This window comes from Corythoichthys intestinalis, chromosome 20 (assembly GCF_030265065.1).
Source record: "Corythoichthys intestinalis isolate RoL2023-P3 chromosome 20, ASM3026506v1, whole genome shotgun sequence".
Taxonomy (NCBI): Eukaryota; Metazoa; Chordata; class Actinopteri; order Syngnathiformes; family Syngnathidae; genus Corythoichthys; species Corythoichthys intestinalis.
In genome coordinates this window covers 11,327,643-11,341,198 of record NC_080414.1, presented here as the reverse complement: position 1 = coordinate 11,341,198, position 13,556 = coordinate 11,327,643, and the positions used below count along the sequence as shown (strand labels likewise).

At 39.9% G+C, this 13,556-nt stretch overlaps 1 protein-coding gene across 2 annotated transcripts in view; it reads left to right on the top strand.

Moving 5' to 3' along the window:
• The window catches only part of cdh10a (cadherin 10, type 2a (T2-cadherin)), a 66,496-nt gene that overhangs the window by 42,206 nt on the left and 10,734 nt on the right, over positions 1 to 13,556 (top strand). For both annotated transcript variants that reach the window (XM_057823953.1, XM_057823954.1), the window contains 6 exons: positions 1,036 to 1,155; positions 1,438 to 1,605; positions 6,685 to 6,866; positions 7,591 to 7,844; positions 10,877 to 11,013; positions 11,094 to 11,215. In XM_057823953.1, coding sequence (XP_057679936.1) covers positions 1,036 to 1,155; positions 1,438 to 1,605; positions 6,685 to 6,866; positions 7,591 to 7,844; positions 10,877 to 11,013; positions 11,094 to 11,215 — 983 coding nt within the window. The remainder of the gene's footprint in view (positions 1 to 1,035; positions 1,156 to 1,437; positions 1,606 to 6,684; positions 6,867 to 7,590; positions 7,845 to 10,876; positions 11,014 to 11,093; positions 11,216 to 13,556) is intronic.

Here is a 13,556-nt window from a genome sequence, read left to right as displayed (position 1 = left end):
TCTGACTTGATTTGTAGCTGTAAGTGACATTGAGCTAAGTTGCCTGCTTATCTTTGACCTTTCCTTTTTTGGCCCAAAAATGATCACCTCTGTCTTCTCCACATTTAACTGGAGAAAATTCTGGCACATCCATTCATTGATTTGATGAATGCATTTACTCTGGGAGACTAAGGGACTATAATCATGTGGGGACACAGAAATGTACAGTTGTGTGTCATCTGCATAGGCGTGATAGAAGATGTCATACTGTTCCATTATCTGAGCTAAGGGAAGCATATAGATGTTAAATAAGAGTGGTCCAAGAATTGACCCTTGAGGGACTCCACATGTGAATTTGGTTCATTCTGACTGATGGTTTCCGATTGACTCAAAGAAATCCCTATCATGTAAATAGGATGTGAACCACTGAAGTATAGTGTCAGTAAGCCCTACCCACAGTTCCAATCTGCTGAGTAGTATGTTGTGATCAATCGTTTCGAATGCGGTACTGAGATCCAATAGTAACAGAACAGATGATTTGCCTGCATCGGTATTCCGACGAATATCATTTAGGACTTTGATAAGCACGGTCTCGGTGCTGTGTTGTGGCCGAAATCCAGACTGAAATGAGTCAAAAAGATTGTTTTGCATCATGAAAGTCTGGATCTGATCGAACACAACCCCTTCGATAATTTTCCCCAGGAATGTCAGATTTGATACTGGCCTGTAATTACTATTGATTGAGGCATCCAGATTAGGTTTTTTTAGGAGAGGTTTTATTACTGCAGTTTTTAAAGTCTGTGGAAACTCTCCTGTTTGGAGAGATGTATTTATAATCTGAAGTACGTATGTCTGCTGCTATGCAATGAAAAACAGTTTTGAAAAAGTTTGAAGGAAGGATGTCAAGGCAGCATGTTGTGGGCTTTAATTTTGACACAATTTCTGTTAAAGTGGCATAGTCCAAGAGGCTGAACTGTCTAAGATTGACGTGGGAGGCATTTAGTGTAACAATAAACAAACAATAACTTAGATAATCTTTCTTCTCATCTTTTACAGGAACCTCCGTGGTGACCGTGACAGCGACGGACGCCGACGATCAAACGTACGGCAACAGCGCCAAGCTAGTCTACAGCATTCTCCAAGGCCAACCCTACTTTTCTGTGGATTCCGAGAATGGTACGCCTAGCAAACCGACCCTCACGTCCTTGCCAGTGAGGCCCCTGCTCGTATGCGGTCCATAAAAAGGTCTCGTTAAGAGCGTGACGGAACATTAAACAGCATCCCGCCGAATGAGGATTTCTTCCTCCCGTTCTTAAGCACCGCTAAAGACACGTTTTACGGTGCTAACCCTGCAAATCCGTCTCTTTAAACGCTAAGCTAATTAGGAGAAAAGACTTAAAGCAGAGGAGAGAGTGTGTCAGTGTTGTGAGGGTATTTTTCTGTACTTATTCTTCTCAGGCACTATTAAGACAGCACTACCGGGCATGGATCGGGAGGTCAAGGAGAACTACCAGGTGGTGATCCAGGCCAAGGACATGGCCGGACAGATGGGGGGTCTCTCGGGAACTACTACGGTCAACATTACCCTCACTGATGTCAATGACAGCCCGCCGCGCTTCGCCAACCGTAAGCATCTTTTTCGGAATTCATAACTTATTGGTTTGCAATTTGACGGTGGAAGTGTTTTAATATGTCACATGGGAGATTGTTGTATTACCATTGTGGTTGTTGATATTCTGTTGTTTATACAAAGTCAAAAGCACATGTACAGTGGGGCAAATAAGTATTTAGTCAACCCCGAATTGTGCAAGGTCTCCCACTTGAAACTATTAGAGAGGCCTGTAATTGTCAACATGGGTAAACCTCAACCATGAGAGACAGAATGTGGAGAAAAAAAAAAAACAGAAAATCTCATAGTTTGATTTTTAAAGAATTTATTTGCAAATCATGGTGGAAAATAAGTATTTGGTCAACACCAAAAGTTCATCTCAATACTTTGTTATGTACCCTTTGTTGGCAATAACGGAGGCCAAACGTTTTTTGTAACTCTTCACAAGCTTTTCACAAACTTTTGCTGGTATTTTGGCCCATTCCTCCATGCAGATCTCCTCTAGAGTAGTGATGTTTTGGGGCTGTCGTTGAGCAACACGGACTTTCAACTCCCTCCACAGATTTTCTATGGAGACTGGATCGGCCACTCCAGGACCTTGAAATGCTTCTTAAGAAGCCACTCCTTTGTTGCCCTGGCTGTGTGTTTGGGATTATTGTCATGCTGAAAGACCCAGCCACGTCTCATCTTCAATGCCCTTGCTGATGGAAGGAAATGTTCACTCAAAATCTCTCGATACATGGCCCCATTCATTCTTTCCTTTAAACAGATCAGTCGTCCTGGTCCCGTTGCAGAAAAACAGCCTCAAAGCATGATGTTTCCACCCATGCTTCACAATGGGTATGGTGTTCTTCGGATGCAATTTAGTATTCTTTCCCCTCCAAACACGAGAACCTGTGTTTCTACCAAAAAGTTCTATTTTGGTTTCATCTGACCATAACACATTCTCCCAGTCCTCTTCTGGATCATCCAAATGCTCTCTAGCGAACCGCAGATGGGCCTGGATTTGTACTGGCTTCAGCAGGGGGACACGTCTGGCAGTGCAGGATTTGAGTCCCTGGCGGCGCATTGTGTTACTGTGGTCCCAGCTCTCTGTAGGTCATTTACTAGGTCCCCCCCGTGTGGTTCTGGGATTTTTGCTCACCGTTCTTGTTATCATTTTGACGCCACGGGGTGAGATCTTGCATGGAGCCCCAGATCGAGGGAGATTACCAGTGGTCTTGTATCTAATAATTGGTCCCACAGTTGATTTCTTTACTCCAAGCGTTTTATTGCAGATTCAGTCTTCCCAGCCTGGTGCAGGTCTACAATTTTGTCTCAGGTGTCCTTCGACAGCTCTTTGGTCTTGACCATAATGGAGTTTGGAGTGTGACTGACTGAGGTTGTGGACAGGTGTCTTTTATACCGATAATGAGTTAAAACAGGTGCCATAATACAGGTAACGAGTGGAGCCTCGTTAGACCTCATTAGAAGTTAGACGTCTTTGACAGCCAGGAATCTTGCTTGTTTGCAGGTGACCAAATACTTATTTTCCACTCTAATTTGGAAATAAATTCTTTAAAAATCCAACAATGTGATTTTCTGTTTTTTGTTTCCCACATTCTGTCTCTCATGGTTGAGGTTTTACCCATGTTGACAATTACAGGCCTCTCTAATCTTTTCAAGTAGGAGAACTTGCACAATTGGTGGTTGACCAAATATTTATTTGACCCACTGTATGTAGTTTCTTTCCAAGTTTCCATGCTTGGTTTGTGTTTTAGCAACGCTAGCAAGTTAGCGTTGTACCTCTCAAGCAGTGTTGTTAATAACGGCGTTAGGATATAACGGTGTTACTAACGGCGTTATTTTTTCAGTAGTGAGTAATCTAATTAATTACTTTTCTCATCTTGGCAACGCCATTACCGTTACTGAGGCGGGAAAGACGTGCGGTACTATGTTGTTTGAATGACGCGAGAAAAGTCTGAGAGAGACTGACTCACGGAGATGAGAGAGCAGAGCAGGAGTGGGGAGGAGGCAAGGGAGTTGTGACGGTGTTGCAAACTCGATGCTAGCTGGCTCCAATAATACCTGACTGCAGCCGATAGCCTACAAACTACGCCTACATGATGCTACGGTAGATATCACATAATATAGAACTAGATGCAAATGACAGACACGACAGCATTAGCAACATGTATAAAGAACTAGATGCGTTAGTAAACAGCCGCCATCTTAAAGCAGTAGACCTCTCAGAAAGGCTCTGTTGTAGAGAAACTTCCTAGCGAACCTTAGTGTTTTTATCTAAAATGCTCCTAAATCGGCAAAATATTGACTTAAATCTATCTTTAAATGATGAAACAGTTTTAAAACTTACACATGTCGAAAGTAGACAGAAGGGAACTATAAATTAAAACTAGCAATTTTAACAACTTTAACGGTTGATTCACAACATTAAATGACTTCCACACATAGCAAAGGTTACTATCTAGTTATCACAATATCCGCAATACCTCTGTGTCCCAATTGTCCCCAAAACTTGTGACCTGTTCATGTTTTATTTATTTTTTTTGTGTGAAAAAAAACATGAAAATTATCACCAGTTACTTTGCCAAGTAACTAATTACTCTGACATTCAGGTAACTGAGTTACTCACGCAATTACTTTTTGGGAGAAGTAATTCATAACTGTAATTGATTACTTTTTTAAAGTAAGATTAACACCACTGCTCTCAAAACCATTACCATACCAATTCATGAATTGATTAATCGATTAATTAGTTATTTTGAATAATCTAGTAATCTTACTAGGAACATTTAATGCGTTGCAGAATAAATGATAGGAAATGTAAAACAAAGGCTTGGAAAGATTGCACAAAAGGGCATTAAAAGCAAATAAAAAATAAAACTCCTAAGTGTTTCTTCAAACTAAGCAGAATTGCACTTTCATTTCACAAGAGCAATAAATGCATATCAAAATAAGTTACCTGAGCTTAGTCTCAGATGATATAAAAAAATAAACAAATGAGGACCTAAGTACAACAAAAGAACAATTGGCTAACTTGCATAGCATAGGCTGCTAGTTTTAATGCTATAAACTTTTTTTTTTTTTTTTTACAATGCTCTTAGAAAATCATTCATACACATATTGCCACAAAAAACACTAAATTTACATATAAACTACATTACCAATGCATAATAACAACATCAGCTCAAACAAAAGCTTATCTTATGTTGGTCTTAACAGGGAGCAGCTGGATTCCGCCATGTTAAATGACATATCATATTCACTGTTGCCACTAGAGTGCAGTGTATCCACCAAATCAATAAAACTAAATGCACTTTCAAAACAAACCATTGTAACGCCACTCTAATTAACTCATTCACTCCCAGCCATTTTCACCCGAGCAAGGCCCTTCGCTCCCGGCCGTTTTACTGGATTTTGACTGATTTTGCAAAGCCCACAGAACATACTGTTCGATGGCTATATAAACATGGAACCCACCAAAAGAAAGATTAGACTCTCTTCTTTCAGCAGAAAAATAGTGAGTTCATATCTTTTTCCATTCTTTAGAAATCAGCGTTAGAAAATAGCTTAGTTTGAGCAATTTTCCAATTTCTGATGAAAAAAAACGGAGAAATTGATCTTTTTGTGAAAGCATACATTTCAAACATAACTGACTTTAACACAGCTATTTTTTGCTTTAGTTACATCCCATACATCTGAATAATGTTTTCCTTTTACAAAATAATAGAGACAACAACACTAATAGAGCTTTTGATAGCAAAGTAACTATTTACACATAACTAACTGAAAGATGACACTATTGTGGCTGCGAAAGCCGGTTAAACTTTTCCCTCATCGTTGTCTCAAAAAGATCAATTTTTTTGAGTCTCTGCGGGCTCTGCTCACGAGCAGCTCGGGTTCAACGGCATCCAGTGGTCCTGGTCGTTCTGCACGGTCGTCCAGCGGCTGGCATCCCGGGTGTCCTACCGGTTGTTTTGTTCAGTGTCTGCCGCCTGGCATCTATTCAGTCGTCTTCCGCCGGCGCCCTGGCTTTGCGGCTCGGCCTCTCATTGCCGTTGAATAGGGTTGCGGGTCTTACCAAATGCGCTACTGCCCTCCAGTGCCCAGTTTTATTGCTTTAAAATGGATTTTCAGCTTTGCGCTTTGGAGCTCAATTGAATCAGGACCCAGAGATGTCTTTTTAAAAAAAAAAAAAAAAAAAATGTAAAAGACGTATAAATACATCTTTAGGACACTGAAACAACTAAAAATAGAACGGATTCATACGTTTTTGGGAGCAAATGAGTTAAATGCAAATACAAAATAAAATTCCTAAGTGTTTCTTCAAACAAAGCAGAATTGCATTTTCATTTCACAAGAGCAATAAATGCATTTTAAAATAAATTACCTGAGCTTAGCCTCAGACGGTGTAAAAAATAAATAAATGAGGACCTTAGTACAACATAAGAACAACTGGCTAACTTGCATAGCAAAGGCCACTAGTTTAAATGCTATAAACTGCTAACTACAATGCTCATTAAAAAAAAAACAAAAAAAAACAAAAAAACATTCAAACACATATTGCCGAAAACTCCCCCACTAAATTTACCTGTAAACTACATTACGAATGCATAATAAAAACATATCAGCTGAAACGGAAGCTTATCTTATGTTGGTCTTAACAGGGAGCAGCTGCATTCAGCCATGTTAAATGCCTTAAGCCATATTCACTGTTGCCACTAGAGTGCAGCGTATCCACCCAAATTAAACACACTTTCAAAACAAACCATTCCAACGCCACTCTAACTAAACAAATCCTCGAAGCAGCAAAATTTGTTTTGAAGTTTTTTTCTAATCGAGTTCCTCCAGTTAATCGATTAATCGTTGCAGCACAAGTCTCGATTCCAAAAGTCTCTGGATTTTCTGTCAACGCCTAATTTGATTTTATTGATTGTATAACTGACATCCAAGATGTCCAATTCATTTGAAGTGGGAGGTTCGCTGCCACCCTCCCACATCAAATGAAATGGACATCTACTCACGATAAACTCTTATAAAATCCAATCATAAAAGGAACCGTAAGATGACCTCGCGTTAATCACGACCCGTTTCAGACATCTTCCGCATCACCGCCTTGGAGTCGGCGGAGATCGGCGCCGCCATCGGCCGGATTAAAGCCGACGACCCGGACGTCGACCGCAACGCCGAGATGGAATACAGCGTGGTCGGAGATAGCGACAACTTCAACATCGTCACGGACAAGACTACGCAGGAGGGCATCGTCATCATCAAACGGGTGATTTGCACGGGGATATTTGTAACCGTTTTCTATTTTTTTGTGACTACATGGTGTTTTTTAAACTATTTGTTGTTGAAAATATGAAAGCCATTCCTACTCATCTATGAAAATGACTTCAACAACCCCATTTTATGGCATTTGCGATGATCTGTGCAAGCATACTTCCCGCCTGGCACTGACACAGGAGATGAATGCGCCTGAGACGTTCTAAACCCCACAAGAAGATCTGCTATATTCATATTTTTTCTCACCCTGAATGAATCCCGAACCGCTACTGGCCTTTTAAAGAAACGCTATCCTTATCACGCTTTCTGGCTGCAATATTACCTTGTCGCGTTTTAAGTTCCTGGATGAGGTGAATTTCCTGCTTGCTTTCATTTAACTGAACTTTTATCAGCTTTCACGTCTCCTGGTGAGTAACTTAAACACACAATCGGAGCGTTTTGGATAAGAGTGCGGCCTGATAAGCTTCATTCACATGAGAAAGGATAAATGACAGAATTTGACGCATAAAACCGGCTATATCCTGAGCCTTTGAAATGAATAATATGAAGTCTTTTGCCGGAAACTCACACTTTTCCCTCAAAATCTCCTCGATCAGCATTCCTCACTCTGACTTGTAACTTTCAGTTGAGAGAGCGGCTGAGATAAAGGTCGACAAATGGAATACGCTGAAGTGCCTATTACGGAGTTTCCTGATGCCGATCCCTCTCATCTGCAGGCGCTCGATTACGAAACCAAACGGGACTATGAGTTCAGGGTGGAAGTGAGAAACACCTACCTCGATGCAAGGTACATCCAGGGTCTGTACTTCACGGACTTTGCCACCGTCAAGGTCACGGTAGAGGACGTGGACGAGCCCCCCGTTTTCACTCAAAACCGTTACTTCATTGAGGTGCACGAGGACACGGCCGCCGGTAGCTTCGTGGGGGTGGTGTCGGCGCAGGACCCTGATTGCGAAAACAAGATGGTCAAGTACGTGGCAATTATTTACATTATAAAAAACTAGAGAAGCACTCAAATGGTAAACCTGCGACGAAGTAGCACTGTGACCTTTGACCTCATTACTCCGAAATGTAATCACTTCTCCTACATGACAAACATATCCTGCAATTTGATAACATTCCCGTTCGTTTGTTCTTAAGCTCAACACAAACATACAAATTCAATTTGGCCTTGTGACCTTTGACCTCACGACCCCAAAATTGGACTCTCAGTGCAATTGATAATAGAAGTCGAATCATGTGGCTCTTTTAATGCCTCTGGTGTAAAATTTTAATTAGTTTTACACTAGAATACATCCAAACTGTTTTAACTGGAAGGGTTGCCAGATCTCCCAGTTCGAATGGGTTGGACGTACATCACTGTCAATGGTAGCAGATGAGTTAATCACTTCTTCTGTTTCATATTACAAATTAAATCCTGAAAATTTGGTAATAATCCCCTGATTTGTTCTTGAGTTATCTTGAATTTGTACGAATTCAGTTTGGCTCAGCGACCTTTGACCTCATTACTCCATACTAGGGCTGTCCAACAATTAAAATTTTTAATCAAGTTAATTACAGCTTAAAAATTAATCAATCGTAATTAATCGCAATTCAAACCATCTATAAAATATGCCATATTTTTCAGTAAATTATTGTTGGAATGAAAAGATAAGACACAAGATGGATATATACATTCAACATACAGTACATAAGTACTGTATTTGTTTATAAATCAACAATAAATAAACAAGATGGTGATGGTAATGATTAGACATGTGCCGGTTACCGGTTTCACGGTTTACCGTGGTGTGAAAACGTCGCGGTTTCAAAACCACTAAAATTTTCCGTCAGACTGTAGTACGGTAGTCGCCATTTTTCATGTGTCAAAAATGCAGCCAGAAGTGGCGTGGCGCGGCAGTGCTCACCCCCTCCCGTTTGTTGCTGTGTGTGAAAGTGACTATCGGCTAAACAGCCAGTGAACCCTAAACAAATAATCCAAACTTAAGGCGTTCTTTTCTTCAATTTATTGAGCTCTCAAATCGTGGTAAGTGGAATATACAAAATGAATACATTTAAAACGTTGTACAATTGTATTTTTCTATGTGTGAGTAGCTAAACAGATTAGCTCTATGAAAAAGTTCGCCAAAAACAAAACACATATTTTCCTTTGAAATTCGATATACAAACTAACTAAAAGCTTATAAAAGACGAATGTTAGCCTAGGCTTAGCTGCGAGAGCAACTTCGTCGAGTGTTACAGCCGCAGAGTAAGAAAACAAGCTTGATTCACTTGAATGGAGGGGAAAAAAGGCATAGCATCAAAGATCGTTAACTGAGGAAAGATCTTGCCCTAAGCACAAATCCACGTTCGCTTGATCAAGGAGGGGTCTCACTCCCAATGATTTTTTTTTTTTTTTTTTTTTTAAGATGAAACCTTTCCACAACAATATTTACATTTTAACTAACTTATACATGTTTAACTAACTTATTAACTTTTGAATTCTTTGTTCTTTAAACACAAAGGCATGACATCATGTAGACTAGAGTTGACACCGTGGCTGAAAATGGCGAAACTTCACTTGAACTTTTCTATCCTCAAAAAAAATAGTGCAGTATAAATTTTTCTAAATTTTATTAAGAAGAGTTTTTACTTTTTTTAATAGAAATTATTTTGTTCTTGCTCTAAACTGTGGGTATAGACTACGTTATATTTTAATTTTATTTAAAATATTTGGTTTTTTTATTGATAATTTATTTATTTTAACAATACATTCATATCCCAATTTGCAACTATGTTATGAAAAAAAAAAATCCTGTTCGATGGAATTTTTTATTTATTTATTTATTTTTTAACCCATACATCTCAAAATAACACATTTTGGAGCTATAATTGCAATACCGTGATACCGTGAAACCGCGGTATTTTGGCTCACGGTTATCGTACCGTCAAAATATCATACCGGCACATGCCTAGTAATGATTAACATTATTAATATTCTCTGAAAGCGATCCATGGATAGAAAAACGTGTAGTTCTTAAAAGATAAATGTTAGTACAAGTTAGAGAAATGTTATATTAAAACCCCTCTTAATGTTTTCGTTTTATTAAAATTTGTAAAATTTCCTATCAAAAAATAGACTAGTAGCTCGCCGTTGTTGATGTCATTACACCATGCTCACTCATAAAATAATTTGGACCCAAGCACCAGCAGAGGGCGCCAAACACCAAAAAACAAGTAACAAGCGGACATTACACTGCTGTCATTTTAATCTGAGCGGGGCATGTGCGTTAATTGCGTCAAATATTTTAACGTGATTAATGTAAAAAATTAATTACCGCCCGTTAACGCGTTAATTTTGACAGCCCTACTCCATACTAATGACATTTTTTGTTTTATATCACTAACATTTATTGCAACTTTGATAATAATCAATTTGTTCTTTTTTATTGAGACAAACTGAATACATAGCAACTACATAACCTTTGCCTTCGAACTTCACCGACTGGTAGAGGTAACTGAATGACATGACATGAAATGAATGTCTTATTTCAAACCAATCACAATCAAGATTCCTGATAGAAACCATCAGAAAAGTGTATAAAGATGCAGTCGATATCCCAGAAGGCTGCGTAATCTCTTTGGTCAGGCATGCAAAGTCAATGAGTCTAATTAGTGGAATTGATTGCCGCAGCTCAGCAAATACTACAGTCTACTCACACAGCATGGTGTACGTTTTTAATGTTAGGACAATTTGAACTGTAAAAGACTACAAAAGTAGGAAGACGATCAGTTCCCAAAGGAGTAGAAATGTAAAGCTGAGCGACAAATGAACTGTCCCAGCCCTACGGATGTATCTTGTTTGGCAACATTAAACAAAACCATTGGCAGTAGATTACACTCTTGACGCTTGCAGCATACAATGACAAAATGTCCGTGTCTGGCGAGCTTCAGAAGTAAAAGATGTAGCTTGCGCTGATGGTGCAAAGTTTTAATGAATATTTTTTTGGGAACTTGATGCAGATACGCCATTGATCGTCACACCGACCTCGAGAGAATCTTCAACATTGATTCTTATAATGGCACCATTACAACCAGAAAAGCTCTGGACAGAGAAATGTCCAAATGGCACAATATCTCAGTGACGGCAACGGACATGAGTACAACTTTTAAATTTTGCCTATTGGTTAACTGTTGCACAACTGAGGAACCTTAACAAAATAATTCTTTTGTTTGGTAGACAACCCACATCATGTTGCCAGAGTGGCAGTTTTCATCAAAGTGCTGGACGTGAATGACAACGCTCCCGAGTTTGCTATGTCCTACGATACGTTTGTCTGCGAGAATGTCAAAGCCGGACAGGTATGTACTTTAAAGCGTTAAAGATTGATTAATGGATTGTTTTCCGAAATTTCCAGGTTCGCGGTGAATCAGTAACAGGCACACTTTTGCAAAATAGATAATGTTTATTGATTAGAAAATGTAGAATAAATGAGATTTATTGATTATAATCCCACAAGAGTAAGCAACCAGTATCAAAAACAAGCAAAAACAATTGTAACGTGACGCTAGATTTGAGTTTGTCAATCCCAGAATCCCCGCATTATCGTTACAGCACAACCAGGTGTTCCTTTAGCAATGAAAATCGCTTACCGTGACAGATGAGCGGGACCCAACGCTCCGGTAAGGCGGCGAAGGAACAAAGCCAGGCGATCCGTACGTGACCCGGTGGCGGACTTCACGGGTCGCCCGGATTTGTCCTGTTTTTGTAGGGACGCGCCATACGGGGGCGGAGACGGCCAACCTCCGCTCCCAGGCGGCGTGGCCCCATCCAATGACAAAGCTACTTTTGGTTCAGCCCCTCGAAAAACGGGCTTTTCCTTGCGTGGTTCCCAGGTTGTGCTGTCCGGTAGCAGATGTTGTGTTTCCACGGTAAATAATATGAGTGCAAAACAAGTTATCTCGTGAGATTCCCTCCTAACTTATGGGACTCAAGCGCGTACTATGGTGCAAAACAAGTTATCTCGTGAGATTCCCTACTCAGGCGCGTCTCCTAACTATGGGAACAAGGTGAAAAACAATAGAAGTTGTTACAATCTATGTCACAGAAGCAATCATACATCACAAAGGCATAATGTAATATTTTCCCCCATCATGCATAATGCATTTTGGCACTGTTGTCACTGCTTGCACAATTCCTGGTATACCGATGATGCTACCATACATCTAAACATCTAAAAAAATACTGCAAGCCAAGACGTTTATTACACCTAAACACACAGAATCAGTGTTGTGTTAGTCAACGATGACGATAACGAAAATATTTCGTCAACAAACAATTTTTTCATGACGATGACGTCATGATGATGCGCAGAAAACGTGTCTCGGGAGTCCAAAACATAACAAGATGGATGCCAGTTGTCGTCTAATGACATGAGAACGAGATAAAAATTGGCCAGTTTCAGTCATAAATTCACAATGTGTGATATTTTCTTATTGTATGTGTAGTTAGGACGCATTTAGCAGTGTTTAGTCGTGTCACTCATGTGACGTGCTGCACCTCCCCCTTCCCCACGCACACGCTTACCTGTGCCCATTCCAGGCTGATTTCGTTAAACGTGTCAGGTGCTGCTTGGTAAGTTTTGCTTTCTTATTTTGGCTAGATACCCCATGTTGCTTTAGCCTTTAAAGAGCATACGACAGGAGAAAAAAAGTCTTAAATACCATACAGTGGTACCTCTACATATGAAGTTAATCCGTTCCAGGACCTTGTTTGTAAGTCGAAATGGTCGTATGTCGAGCAGGATTTTCCCATAGGAATACATTATAATTCCATTAATTCGTTCCACAGCCCAAAAACCTTCACTAAATCCTTAAAAAATACTGCTGGTACTATTACAAATTGCAATTACACATAGCAAAACAAATAAATTATAAATCAAAATCAGAATAATAACAATAATAATAATAATAATAATTCCTGAATTAATGTAACGAATCGGGTTCTAATGTGGCGGACATTTTTTGCTGACCCTGAACGCACCGCGGGGCTGACGTGCCAGAGACAGACCGGTGAGCTTGAGTTTCACTTTCACTTTGAATGTTTTCTTGAGAACACCGTCAATTGCGGCAGACAGAAGGTGTTTTTGTTTTGAATAAGTTGTGAAATAAATGATAAAAACGTGGCAAAGTTGACGATTTCTCTGGAGATGTTACCACAATAAGAATTGTCAGCTTAACTTATAAAGACTGGCGAACGATGGTCGGAGGAGGACCGTGGAGATGTATTGTTGAGCCATTTCACGGATGCCCACCCTACGCTCATATTTTTCTGTCATTTGCATCTTTATTTAGAAGGTAAGCGTCAACTTTTTCCTTGTTTCACCACCTGTACCAACCTTTTCTGAAACCAGTGTTGATTTGTCACACAAGAAAATCCGCCGCGCATTCGTCTGCGGTGCTGCCATTGTCGTCGTATTTCGAGCATGTCGTCGGATGTAGAAACAAATGGCGAGTCAAATTTTACGCCGGATGTCAAAAGGTTTGTGTGTCGAAGCGATCGTATGTAGAGGTACCACTGTATTTTGAGACGATTCGACTATATACAACAATTTAGCAAAGCGCAGATAACTAGAAATTAGTCTTTTAATCTGCCGGTTAGCCACGCCTACCATTATATGGCTCTAGCGTCCCCAACAGGTGG